Genomic DNA, 14,153 nt, shown 5'->3' with positions numbered 1-14,153 from the left:
CACACCACACAGCAGTTATATAAGCATTTGTGGAGCACAATAACATTTTATACCTTTTATAATAGAAATGTGTGCAAAAAACTAAGTAACTCCACGGAAAGAATTTAGTATAGGGTTCTATTACGTAATCCCATACAAATGATAGAGTTCTAAAATTTCAGTAGGCGTTTAGGCGACCATTTTGAGTTACCAACCAATAATCTTCTCATCTGTATCTTTGAACCGTTATAGGCGAAGTGCTGTGCACTTATCTTTGAACCGTTATAGTCGAAGTGCTGCACAGTGCACATGTTTCTATTGCTGTTATAACAACAAATAATAAAAAATCAAAATGGCCGCCATGGAAATCCAAAAATATATAAAAAATAGGCAGTTCTTGTACGATGGTACGGAACCCTTGGTGTGCGAGTCCGACTTTTGCTTGATCTATTTTTTATGCATTAAGTAGGGTAGGGTACCTACGTAGTGGAAATAAAGTTTAATCCGGGCAGATGCAGTGATGCGCATTTCTATTTACGATCAGCATTCTCTGTTCCACGAAAGGCGTAGGGGGAGCAGAGTTGTTGCGGATGCGGATGCCTGATTCAATACAAATGTTCCGCATAATTTGCGGATGCGGGTGTTAGGTACCATTGTAGTACACTTTTAGATTGGTCAGTTAGCGAACGAAGATACTAGCAAACACGCGTCACTGTGGCCCCGTCCACTGTCTTTGCTAGTCGATTGGCTGCCTTCTTGCTTTGAATCCGTAAAAGCTCCGCATTAATTGATGCGGATGTCTGAATCGATGGAGATGTTCCGCATTTGCGGATGCAGATGCGGACCTTTTGGAAATACATCAAAAATTTCGCGCTCGCTATGCTCGTGTTTTGCTTTCTATTTGTTGATGCCCGCAACTTCATCCGTATGGATATAGGTTTTGAAAATCCCATGAGAACTCTTTGATTTTCTAGGATAAAAATCATATAGGTATGTCCGCTTCCGGGCTGCAAGCTATCTCTGAATAGTACCACATTTTTGTTGAGTAAAAGTGGATGTGAAAAGGTAACATGATAGATCATAGACACACTTTTATATCATCTAAGCTTTTATAATAATATAGATTTAAAGCGCTCCCTTTTAGGATTATCTAAGTTCACAAAAATTCCGAGGGAATACTGACTTTGATTTTGGGAAATAAAAAGCACACGTCCGTCCGTTTTCGAAATGCAAACTATCTCTGAACCTTTGGATCGTGAAAAGGTATCAGATAGGCAGTCAGAAAGACTTTATTTTTATGATTATTTTATAATATGTATTAGTAGGTATGGATAAGGATTTTAACTCACTCTACTTTTCTCATTTGAAAGGTGCTTTAAAAAAAGTTGTGGGCTGTGGCTGAGCTCATTTTTTTTTGCTAATTATTACCAGCAGGAGTTCGTTGGATAAATGAAGTAAACCGTACCGTACGATAGATTCACCGTCTAGGCTAATTCTGTTGATTGATTTCTTATTAAAATGAGTATGGTTTTCATTCACACCACTCTCTTCTATTTATAGATTTTAATTCTCAATGAACACGGCAGATAATGCGCATGCTCGAGTCCCTCAATTCAGATTTCAGACGCCCCAAGGGTCGACACTACAGTCGACACTTTAATATTGTACTTCTGTAAATTAACGAATTAAAATGTAGATAGAGAGCAAAACATTGTACTTACTTTTTCGAAAGCTGTGTGGTAGAGTGGCTAAAACAAGTTTCATTGGGTAAGTACAATTAACATTAAGTTTGACATTTGGTTATTAAATTACTTAACACGGTCCTAAATTAGATTATAACTAGATTACCTAAGTAAGTAGGTACCTACTTAATTCATAACGTTAGTGATATTAATATTGGTTTGATTTAGGAATATTACCTACATAGATTTTGCCTGTCTGAAGATTTATTTATCTGTACCTACTACTTTTATTTTTTTAGTTGTTTTGAAGTGGAAGTTAGACTAAATTTTGTTTAGCAGATTACATTCATCATTAAGAAAATGTTAACTACTTCGAGCACATTCACGGTGCTGGTGGCAACAGCTTTTGGGTGCTATTTGTTTCCTAGTGGTAAGTGCAACTATGGCAACTCGCATATACCTACTTAGGTAGGTAGATAGTAGATACTTACCTATAATAAATTTAATATAGATCTGTTATCTACCTTATGCACTCTGTACCTATGGGGTTTCTTCATATCTAGATCTACAGCTATGCTATGAAAATGAAAATAAAAAATGTAGCTGGCCTGGTTCGACCCCACTCCCTTTGATTCCTAACTACGGCTTGTAGGTAGGATTTTCGGAATTGTAGGAGTGCAGAGTGCAGACCTTTGCGATGCCTCGGGATCCGATAGTAAGATTCACTACATTTAGTAGGTAGGTACTACCTACGTAATATCTTAATATCGGACTTTTCATATTAATTTATTTGCTAAACTTAACCTCAGCTTTCAGCACACATACATACCAGTATCCGCCACAAAAATGCATTTTTTTGTGTCTGACGTCATTGGGATCAGTTTTCTAATTTGTATAATGGCCTATAAAAAATTGTATCGCAGATTGACGTTTCCATTGTTACAGCTAATTGATGTGCATATTGTGGCAGACGTGCCGGACCCTTGCCGAGGAGTGACCTGTGGCCCTGGGGAGCTGTGTCGGCCTACGCCCGACGGGAAGAGTCACAACTGTGAATGCCCTCCCTCGTGCCCCAGTTATGGGGACCATGAAGGCTCACGAGCCCTTTGCGCCAGCGATGCGAAAGACTACCCTGGCATTTGTGAGCTGCGACGCGCGGCCTGCGAAACTAACAATAATATAACTTTTAAATATTATGGTAAATGTGGTAAGTAATTTTTTTATTCATATTAGAAATACACTAACTAGGTACCTAATTTACACAGAAACAACTAAAAAATGATCCTCATAAGAAAGCTCAGAGTCGATGGAGAGAGCTATACGCTTGAAGTTTGCTCTAGGCACGTGATCAACTCAGAAATGCGAAACTGAAGTGGCAATGGGCCGGCAGAGTACCTACATACTTAGTTCAAAAACTGATTGGCCTCGCAAGGTGGACAGACGACATCAAACAAGTTGCTGGATTCAGCCGGACGACCGCGGCGTGTGGAAGTCCCTACAAGAGACTTTATGTCCAGCAGTGTTCGCTTAAAACATCATTCAAGATTCTGCTAAGTTTTGACAAAAAATGTAACTAACAGTCATCCACTTAAACAAATGGTACACACATTATAAATCACGTTATGTTCTTTAATTTTTCCTTGAGATTTTTTAAAATGTTTAACCAGATCCTTGCGCGGGTGTGACCTGTCCCGACCCAGAAGTCTGCCAACTGGACGATCGGCGTGAACCCTTGTGCCGTTGCGCCGAACCCTGCCCGCTGGAGTTCTCACCAGTCTGTGCTTCTGATGGAAAGACGTACTCCAATGAGTGCCAGATGCACAGGGAATCTTGCCGAGCTAGGAAACAATTGAAGATCATTTTCAAAGGACAATGCAGCTCTGGTAAGACTTTGATTAGGTACTATGTTTTTTGGTTGTTGGGGGTTTATTTCTATTTTTATTCAAATACAAGCCCTGGACTGCGATCTCACCTGGTGGTCAGTGATGATGCAATCTAAGATGGATGCGGGCTAACCTGGAAGGGGTATGAGAGTTTTTATTTAACTTATACCTCTTTGGTTTCTACATGGCATCGTACCGGAAAGCTAAATCTCTTGGCGGCATGGTTTGCCGGTAGGGTGGTAACTAGCCACGGCAGAAGCCTCCCATCAGACCAGACCAGAAATTTAGAAATTATAAAATTCCTAAGTCCTGCCGGGAATCGAACCCTGGACCTCTCACTGACAAGACCACAGTGCCTTAGCACTGCGCCAGGGAGGTCGTCAGAGGGAGGGTTAACGATTAGGTATTTATCTTTTAGATGGTGATAAATTTTCAAATAAGTATAAGTAAAAAGGTAGCAGCGGCAAACTAAATAATTGACAGCTCTGTTATAATGCTTTCCCTAGTTTTACCCCTATTGTGTGGATGGCCGGCAGCAGGTGGTTAAATTATTCGAAATTGAAGTACATATGAATTGGATGCAAAGTGCATACTTGGGGATCGACGGAAGTTGAAGCGATGATCTCGAATGGTCCCGCAATGGAAAGCGTTCTCACATTGATCAGGTATAGAGTTAGCAGATTGCTACAAGATACCTAAGTTCAGCAGTGGACATCCATCCATCCATCCGGGATAACGGGGACCGACACTGCGCATCTGTTCAACTGATTTCGACGAAATTTGGTACAGAGATAGCTTGCATCCCGGGGAAGGACATAGGTTACTTTTTATCCCGGAAAATCAAAGAGCTCCCACGGGATTTTTAAATACCTAAATCCACGCGGACGAAGTTGCAGGCATCATCTAGTAATCACTTGGATATTAAGTATTGTTATCTTTTCGTAGGTGTAAACCCATGTGCGGAAGTGGAGTGTCGTCACGGGGCGGAGTGTAGGGTGGAAGGGAGCGGAGCGGTGTGCGCGTGTCCACCGCCGTGTGAGCCCGTGCTACGTCCGGTGTGTGGCTCTGACGCCCGCACGCACGATAGCGAGTGCGAATTGAAACGAGCTGGGTGCTTGTTGGGGAGAGAACTGAAGGTTCTTCACGCAGGCGCTTGCGGTAAGAACTTTAAGATATCTTACAATCTCGCTGAATTGTGTTAATATCTTGTACCTATTTCGAATTGCATCTGCCGTACCTAATGGATTGCCTATCCCATTGCGACTCATTGGGATTGGAAATTGCTTGAGAAGTGGATGCTTTAGTAGTTCCTTCATTTATAGAGCAAGATTCTGGAACCCCAGACCTTACTTATTTTCTGAGAAATAAAATGTGTGGGATAGGGTAGTGTAGTTTATACTATTAACGTGCGCATATAGCTGCTAAATTGTGCCGTGAGCCAATTTATAGGTATCAGCTGTTAAAGGTACCATTCCCATTGTTAGTGTTCAATCATAATCATCATGATCAACCCATCGCCGGCTCACTACAGAACACGGGTCTCCTCTCAGAGTGAGAAGGGGTTTGGCCATAGTCTACCACGCTGGTCATGTGCGGATTGCCATGCAGGTTTCCTCACGATGTTTTCCTTCACCGTTAAAGCAAGTGATATTTAATTACTTAAAACGCACGTAACTCCGAAAAGTTAGAGGTGCGTGCCCGGGATCGATCCCCCGACCTCCGATTAGAAGGCGGGCGTCCTAACCACTAGGCTATCACAGCTTAGTGTTCAATGGTGGCTTGTAATGTGCCCAACGAACTTGAGGATTCGCAATTGTACAAGTGATGAAAGCCTTTGATTTCTCATCAGCAGACCTTTGAAAAATTCCAATGAATATTATTTCTTACCAGGTTCGAACGGCGTATGCGCTGGTCGCGTCTGTCCGCACGGCGGCGAGTGTGTCTCGTCAGGCGGACGTGGTGTGTGCCGTTGTCCGAGATGCTCCAATGAATTTGCTCCCGTATGTGGCTCCGACGGCATCTCATATGGAAACAGATGTAAACTGCAACTCGAAGCATGTCGTCATCGTCGACATGTGCAAGTGCTGTACGATGGGCCATGTAGTAAGTAATTAATACTCATTCAACAAAATTTTTACGTCGAAAAGGCGTTGAAATAAAAGAACACGAAGGTCCATTTGTATATGAGACGGTTACAGTTAGGTTACGGTTAAAAAATAAACTTGCTCAACAAAAATAACCAAATCGGGTTGTATAGGTATTCTTACTTGCATGGTTAAGGTTAGGGATCAAAATGGTCAAAAGTTAAAGAATCAATCATAAGAGACTTATTTTTGATGTTGGAAATCCTTTACATGCTTGCTATGTAACTGTATCTAGTAAAGTGTCGATTCTTGCCAAGAACCCAATAGTTAAATTAGATTAATTATATCTGACTAATGCAACAGATAAAAAATTAAATAAAAAAAATTAACCATACCAAAAAAATACTATACTTTTGTTTTCAGATGGCTGCGAAAATAAAAAATGTGAATTTTACGCAGTTTGCGAGAGTGATGGAGTTTCCGAAGCAAGTTGCGTTTGCCCTCAGCATTGTGAAGAAGGAACTGTGAGTTGACCGTAATGTAATATCTTACTCACTTTTTTATCTGATAAAAATGTAATTTTTTTAAAACCTTGGAAACTAGCTGTACCGCTTGACTAAGACGGGGGTAAAGACGTGTGGGTTGCGAGAAGGTGACAGCGATGTTGATTTCCCCAACTCGCAACTCGCGCCCTACATCACGAGCTGTTTCAGTGAAACGGCATACTTATACCTATAGTTCAATATTTTATCTGACTTTTTAGGAGACTGAAGAAATATGCGGCAATGACAATAAAACATACAGCAGCGTGTGCGCCCTTCGCGACGTGGCTTGCCGAGAGAAAATAAGTCTTCACATCAAACATATGGGTTCATGTGGTAACGTGCTTACGTTTGTGAAATATCTTAGGTATTACTCGTCAAATAAATTTCGTAAATTGTTTGCAATAGTAAAGGGGGGCACACTGCGGAGAGGAGCTTTTTGAAGCATGACCGTAAATGTCGTTTTACTCAATGGTGCGTAAACTGCACTACTATTTACGCAGTCCTGTGGCGCACCTATGTCATCCACAAACGTACGAATTGCTTTGTCTATTTAGTGTTTGATGTACTCGTATCTTTGAGCAAAGACTTCTTTAAAAACTACTCTTTTAAAAGTGAAGGAAAATTTGTACGCTTGTGTGTATGATACATACGCGTAGCGACACAGACTACATAGATATTGGCGTGGAGTTTTGACACCTACGAAAGTGCATCAAAAAATGGGAGTCCGTTACCACGGTTCTTTTTGAGTAACACTTTAATAAACAGAATCATGCGGCGGCATCAAATGCCCCAACGGTATGTGGTGTTCTCGTGGCAAGTGCGCGTGCGCGGCGACGTGCGCGGACGCGCCCAGGGAGCCCGTGTGCGCCGACAACCGCCGTACCTTCCCCAACGAGTGCTCGCTGCAGCGCGCGGCCTGCGAAGCGCGCATGCGCGGTGAAACTGTCCCTCAAGTTGCCTATTTCGGGGAATGCACTGGGATGCATGATCAGAACAATACTGCAGGTAATTAAGTAGTATATAATTTATTACCCAAGTAATACACAGGATTTTGACGGATTTCATAATTTATTATTCAAGTAAATGACTGGAGCTATAGGTAGATATATCCTGTTATTTGGATGGCGGTGTGTCTTGGCCCAGAATCCGGAATAAATCGCTACTATACCATTTTTTTAACGAAACGAAATTTTTGCTAGAAATCCACACTTTGCAGAGAAGTTGCCAAAGAAATTCTCCCGCGTAAGGATGGGGGTGTTCCATTAAATCAATTATTATACTAACCTACCTACTTGCAAAGGTCAATTTTTCCATGTATTAATTAATACTCCTACATTTTTTCTTCAACTTAAACAAAATTAATTAATTTTTAGGGTTAAACCAATCAGCCAAAATAATGGACCAAGGCAACGATATTCGCACATCGGACGATACCGAAGGTTCAACGGAACCTGCATCAGGGACAGCCGTTTGCGCACGCGTACAGTGCGCATACGAAGCAACTTGTGCTGTGGACGGGAATGGTCAGCCCCGATGCGCTTGTCTGTTCGACTGTGCAGCGGCTGCTGCAGCTGCGTCTGCGCCCGTGTGTGCGTCTGACCTAAGGATGTATCCAACTTTGTGCCATATGAAGTTGGAGGCGTGTCGACGTCAGGAAGATTTGAGAATACGGCCTTTGGCATTATGTCGAGGCTTGGAGGTAAGGCAATTTTATGCTATTGATATTTGTCGCGACTACAGTGTTAAGCGACTTGTGTTGTGGATGGGAATGGTCAGCCCAATGCGCTTGCATGTTCGACTGTGTAGCGGCTGCTGCAGCTACATCTGCTAATTTGATGGTTTAATTTACCAAAATGTAGAAAAATCATGGAAGATGCTGTCAGGCAGGGCAAAATTGAGGCGAAGAGAAGCAATGGTTGAAATAGGAAGTAGTGGTTTAGAAACATCTGAGAATGGACTGCGAAAGCTAATGTAGGATAACTTTTGCGTTTGGCAAATTACCGGGCATTATAATTATGAAGAGATAACGAGCCTTCAGTATTGGAAAGGCACAACAAGAATGAGAAGAATTTATCAAGTATCTTAATTTTTGCCATCCATTGCCATCCCATTCCATAGCGCGCTTCGCCAGCTAAATGTTGATCAGGTTAGATCATAGTTGAGGGCAATAAGTTGTAATAAAATAAACAAAAAACGACCTGTCAATTAATTACAAGTCGTGGAGCTTAGTGGTATCTGGGATTTAGGAAGTGAACTCCTGTGTTATCTGGTTACTCAATAGGTATATATTTGTTATAGTTTCGACCTTGTGGTGACGACGAAGCACTAATGGACGCAGGAGGCCGTCCGATGGACTGCGGTGGTGGCCCGCATCGCAAAGACTGCCCAGCTGGCAGCTATTGCCATCATACTACCAAAGCAGCGCGGTGTTGTAGGAAAGGTACAGTTTAATCTAAAGACTGAAACCCTTACTTATCCTTGGATTTGTAAACTTAGACCAGCTTGTCTACCGGCTTCTAATCGGATAGATGAGCCGCCTTCCTACACCTTTGGCGGTATCAAACATGCGTGTATGTAAGTGTACAGCCGTGTTAACAAGAGCTGGCACGTATAACACATTCACAGATTACGCTTGTGTCTATTGAATGTATGAGTACTGTGAATATGCCTACACTTGTTAGTCGACCTGTATATTATGAGGATTTTTGTCATGTAATGTGGTGTCAATAGACAATACGCTAGATTTTTCTGTTTCTTGCGGATTAGAGCAAAGCAAGCTTGTTGTTCTTTGTGAACTTACTTACATAGGTAGCTGATACACTAACAGCTTATTCAAACATTTTTTTTCATACAAATCTTGTCCTACAATTGTTACGAAAGATCGGTCGAGCCGTTCTCAAATGATGATACATGAGGAATTGACCGTTCTTTATACTTACCCAACGAAAAGAAATCTATTCTTCTAACAAAATACCCGTAACTGTAAAGTCTGTAATGAACTATGACTGTTTCAAGGGTTTTGTTTTATTGTAGACAAAACAGTAGTAGACAAGAAAGACTGTCAAGAATCGTGGTATGGATGTTGCGCGGATGGTGTCACAGCGGCTCGCGGGCCGGGAGGGTCTGGGTGTCCGTCACAATGCGGATGTCACAGACTGGGCTCCGTGTCAGAGCTATGTGACGAGAGCGGACAGTGTCAGTGCCGGCCCGGAGTGGGCGGCCAGAAGTGCGACCGGTGCGAGCCTGGCTACTGGGGCCTGCCGAGAATTGGCACGGGACACACTGGTTGTATACGTAAGTTTGTTATTAACATTTTACTAGGTGATGCCTGCGACTTCGTCCGCATCATTATGATCATTGTCAACAGATATAGGCCCACTGCTAGACATAGATCTCTTTACATACTTCCACGGTCAACCACAACGCCGATTTACCGAGATAAACTAGCTCGAGTCACTGTCCAAGTCTTTAACTAGGTATATCCATAAATAAAAGTTGATCCGTTACTTCGTTGCGGTGTGTTTGAAGAACAACAAACCAATAAACACACACATTTTTGCCTTTATAACTGAGTAAGATTACTCACTTACCTAGTCTAGGCTCAATGTAGAACAGTGTGACGAGAGCGTACAGTGTCAGTATCGACCTAAAAGTGGGCAGGAAGAATTTGCAATATTCAGTTGACAGCATTCATGGAGTGTCGTGTATTTTTAATAGCTTGCGGCTGCTCCGCATTTGGATCGGTGCGCGAGGATTGCGAACAAATGACGGGTCGCTGCGTTTGCAAGTCTGGCATACAGGGTCAGAAGTGTACCGTGTGCTCCAACCACGAACACACCCTTGGTCCCAATGGATGCTTCGACCGTAAGTAAATTTTTCAGACAAGTCTCTAGTATTCTTTTTTGTATAATATTTAGGTAGGTACTTTATCTTAATTAAATTAATTTGTTAATGCTGTAATTATTGTTCTTTAATAGCGGAATCAACGCAACTTCCGGCCACTGACTGTGAACATATGACTTGCTATTTCGGAGCATATTGCGTGATACGCAGTGGACTCGCCACTTGTGAATGTGGCGCTGCAGAGTGCGCAGCCACTGAGGCGCCTTCTGTGTGTGGCAGCGATGGTCGAACCTACCTTTCCACTTGCCACCTGCGAGCGCACGCTTGTAGGAGCCAATCCGACATCGTGGTCCAGGCGTTCGGACCCTGCGGCGAAGATGCTCCGACCGTCAGGCGAGGTAGTCGCTCGGCAGACGCTCGCTCCAACCCCTCACGCAACCTAAAGGAAACCAACAATTCCGTAGGCCAGTTTGAACGCACGTACCAAACAAATTACATACAGTTCACTGACGCTTCAGTAGACACCAGCGATAGTGGCAAACCCGACAGTCCTGAACCCGAATTGACTTGCATCGACATCCTACCGCCAATCGGTTATCGCTAGATTATAAAGCTAGGACAATGTAGTTTGCACAAATCGTAGCTATTGTCACACAAAAATTGATGTTGCTAATAAGTAAATAAAACAACATATAAAATTTATTATAACATGATTGATTCGCAGAAAAAGTTCATATAACTTCAAAGAAAATCGAAGGGGGAAGCGGGTGTAATAAAAACGTCCCAAAGCATATTGATATTGAAAAGGAAACAGAAGAGGAGCAATACATAACAAATGAGGTCGAGGAAAATTATCCAATATATGAGGAATACGTTGACGAAAATGAAAACGAAGTATATACGACGCCGTTGTTCGATGGGCAGGCTCGAATCACCGCGCGCACTAGGTTGCCCGCTAAACGATTCGATATTTGGGCGGAAGTGTCGGTCGTTTGTGGAAAGGGTGCTTTAATAAGTGCCTCAGGTGTAAGAGATTATTTATGGCTCGGTTTTGTAGACGATAGGGCCGCGCTGCGGTGGGACGCGGGAAACGGACCCTTGGAACTGCGATCGGGAAAAGTAAAACTTGATGTGAAATCTAAAGTGTCTGCAAGGAGATATAAGAAAGATGCCATGTTGAAATTAGGTTCGACTAGTGCTAGAGGTTCGACGCATGGACGGATGAGTTCGCTGGACGTAGATCCGTACATTTACGTCGGTCATCCACCAGACAATGTCACAAAGTAAGATATTATTTTTAAGCCTTAAGGCCAAAGTTCACACGTTACTTTAAGCTTCGGCGGTCAGTGATTTAGTAACTGCATCGATTGCAGTTGTGTTAGAGCGTACTATGAAAACAAATGCCAAAGGCACCAGAGCTTCACTATCTCTGAACTGGCATTCGCAATGTGTGTGAGTGAAACAAGCAGTTGTTGCATAAAAGTTCAATTTTACCTTCTAGCTTCTGGAAAGCGATTCTGCTACCGACGGTTAAAGTATCGTGCCTGCTTCGGCTCTTCTTTATATAGTATTTTTATCATATTATTGATATCATCTTACGTATATAATATATCATCATCATTTTCTTCGAAATGAAGTAAGTATGGTTAATGGTGGTCACGCGAAAAGCTTCTCCATCTAAAGCCGCTGTTTTGGTACCTTAGCTCTGTCCACCCACTTATATTATAATCTATCCATTTGCTTGGACGACCTGCCTACAGCCTACTGATTCGCTAACTCAGTGTCCAACATTGAATCATATTTACCAAGCTCGTTTGACATTTATTTTTAATCCATTGAAAGTTTTCTACGATAAATTATTTTGATTGCACCAACCAATCATCCTATTAACCAATGTTAAATAAGCTCGGTGGCTATCATCGGTTGTTAACCCCGTTGGCACTCTTTTGTCTGTAATTCTTCTCATACCATGTTTATTGAACAGGTTGTCGGGTACTCACGGCCTCCACGGGTTCGTGGGGTGCGTGCATCGTTTGCGCGTCAGTGGTCGTGACGTCATACCTCCCTCCCGCGGCCTGTCTATCACCGCTCACGGGGTTCGACCTTGCACGCCGTACAATCTTGCTCAGATTGAGTGCCCTTGATATAAACGTCAGGTAAAAATTAAAATAGACTACACACTACCGCAAGAGGCACAAGAGCCGCATTTTTAGGGTTCCGTACCTCAAGTGGATCCGTTCATTGTCCGTCTGTTTTTTTGGCCCTTTGTCTCAAGAATGCAAGGAGGTAGCAAGTTAAAATTAATGTCAAATACATAGGTTAACGGTCCCTTGCATCGGGAAAAAATAGGCTTCTCTCTAAGTAAACGCTAACAAGAAAACACTCAAATAATATAAAATAATATCCGTGCACTTTCCGTTGACCGAGAATCACGAAATTTAGTAACAAGCATGGTCTTTCAACACAAGTAGGTAAAGGAAAAAATCCGAAATTCTTTCAAGGTACGGAACCCTCGGTGCGCAAATTCGACTCACATTTGATCGGGTATGTAAATATCGCTAGCAGCACGAGTCGGATCTATCGGAAAATATGTTTGGCTCTTACATCTTATTCGGACCTCGTACTATGCGATGCCTGAAATGGACTGGAATGGAAAGTCATGTTATAACAGACAATCTAGAAGTGTGAAGGTGTAGTTTATATTTTGTGAAACATTAATTGTATGGGATTGACAAGGGATTGACGAATTCAATAATAATAATGTGTAGTTGATAAAATTTTATGAATACTATTGCCCTGCTAAGAGTAAAAGTCTAAGGTATCTGAAAAATGAAAATAATACAGGAGAAGTGAAATAGCGTTTCGATGAATGTCAACTATTTGTTTAAGAGATAGTTTTGTCCCGGATTCAATCCCGGGCACGCACTTCTAACTTATCGTAGTTAATATGCTTTAACGGTAACGGACAACACCGTGAGAAAACCTGTAATGCATGAGAGTTCTCCATATTATCGTTCTCAAAAATGTGTGAAGTCTGTCAATTCACACTTGACCAGCGTGGTAGACTATGGCCAACCCCTTCTCATTCTGAGAGGAGATATGTGCGCAATAGTGAACTGGCGATGGGTAGATAAAGTATCACTTAAGTACCTATTTAAATATTTTGTTTTAAGTTCGAAAATAAAGTTTTAAGTACAGATACAGACAACGGCTTCTTTCACTTTGTACTATGACTTTGTAGGAACCCAGTAGGTATAATATTGCCATGACGCCAAAATATGCAAAAAATGTATGATCTTTACGCTTAGCAGGACACAATACTTAATTATTACTTACCTACTGTAAGATAAATTCTAATTACAGATATTTCTTGTTACTATATCATTACTGTCTTATAGAAATCTTTACTGTAAATTTTAAAACAACATTTCTGTTGGTATATTGAAGAAAAATAATTAAAAAATACCAAATGATCCTTATTAAAAACGGGTCAGTGAAAACATTGTTGTAGAATTTTGGTAAGACTGAAAGAAAATTATTTTCGTGTTCTTGTGAAAGCTTATGGCGTTTGCTAGTACCTACCTACCAGTGTATTTTAAATGTTGACCATTGTTATCTTTCTAGGTAAAATATCTAAAGAATATAGGTAGGTACATAAAATTTAACATATTATTTTGTCTATTAATAATTTTCAACGAGAATGCTTAATCGAATAATAATATTTAATCTAACTCAATTGTGATATTCTTCAAATATTATATCGTTACTTACAGTGAATTGCATATCTTTAAAAGTTATTTAAAACTTATTAAAAAGATCATGACTTTTATAATAAGTGTAATGCGTAATAAATGACGTTCACGCGCCATTTTAACTTTTTTTGGCAAATTTCATGTCAAGAGTACGCTTTTAGTCCTTATTTTAAAGGTGAACCGTACTTGACCCATAGAGTTCAAATGGTGCCTGAAAAGTCATTTTGTACGGACTATAGGTACTTAGGTATACCTACCTATTTCTACATTTCAATATTATTCATGTCTATTTTGACACTTTTGTAAATAACATTCTCAAAATAATAATAAATGAATATTATTTACGATTATTTTGTTTTTCTTGAGGCCCTATAGAGAAAGAGCA

General features: G+C 41.2%; 1 protein-coding gene across 2 annotated transcripts; it reads left to right on the top strand.

Annotated features, from left to right (window-relative positions):
* Positions 1 to 1,599: 1,599 nt before the first annotated feature.
* Positions 1,600 to 14,109, top strand: LOC117991141 (agrin-like). Of its 2 annotated transcripts, none has more exons than XM_069503393.1 (16): positions 1,600 to 1,746; positions 2,001 to 2,091; positions 2,632 to 2,868; positions 3,329 to 3,544; positions 4,490 to 4,702; positions 5,435 to 5,647; positions 6,052 to 6,152; positions 6,392 to 6,506; positions 6,939 to 7,178; positions 7,547 to 7,872; positions 8,472 to 8,613; positions 9,207 to 9,467; positions 9,891 to 10,037; positions 10,151 to 10,414; positions 10,741 to 11,299; positions 12,001 to 14,109. In XM_069503393.1, exons 2-16 carry the CDS (start codon positions 2,022 to 2,024, stop codon positions 12,158 to 12,160), a joined length of 3,264 nt encoding a protein of 1,087 aa, XP_069359494.1. In that variant the 5' UTR covers positions 1,600 to 1,746; positions 2,001 to 2,021; the 3' UTR covers positions 12,161 to 14,109. The 2 variants fall into 2 exon arrangements, with proteins under 2 accessions (XP_069359494.1, XP_069359501.1); XM_069503400.1 differs by having other exon boundaries at positions 1,602 to 1,746; positions 1,998 to 2,091.
* Positions 14,110 to 14,153: the final 44 nt, after the last annotated feature.

The sequence above is a fragment of the Maniola hyperantus genome, chromosome 2 (assembly GCF_902806685.2).
Source record: "Maniola hyperantus chromosome 2, iAphHyp1.2, whole genome shotgun sequence".
NCBI classification, from domain to species: domain Eukaryota; kingdom Metazoa; phylum Arthropoda; class Insecta; order Lepidoptera; family Nymphalidae; genus Maniola; species Maniola hyperantus.
This window is presented reverse-complemented; position numbering and strand designations above follow the sequence as displayed.

What these genes read in the sequence shown, in the direction of transcription:
- LOC117991141 (XM_069503393.1), top strand. Translation starts at nt 2,022, where the DNA reads ATGTTAACTACTTCGAGCACATTCACGGTGCTGGTGGCAACAGCTTTT. An exon ending in GTGCTATTTGTTTCCTAGTG is followed by an intron (nt 2,092 to 2,631) that starts GTAAGTGCAACT and finishes ATATTGTGGCAG; the next exon opens with ACGTGCCGGACCCTTGCCGA. An exon ending in CATTATGTCGAGGCTTGGAG is followed by an intron (nt 7,873 to 8,471) that starts GTAAGGCAATTT and finishes TATTTGTTATAG; the next exon opens with TTTCGACCTTGTGGTGACGA.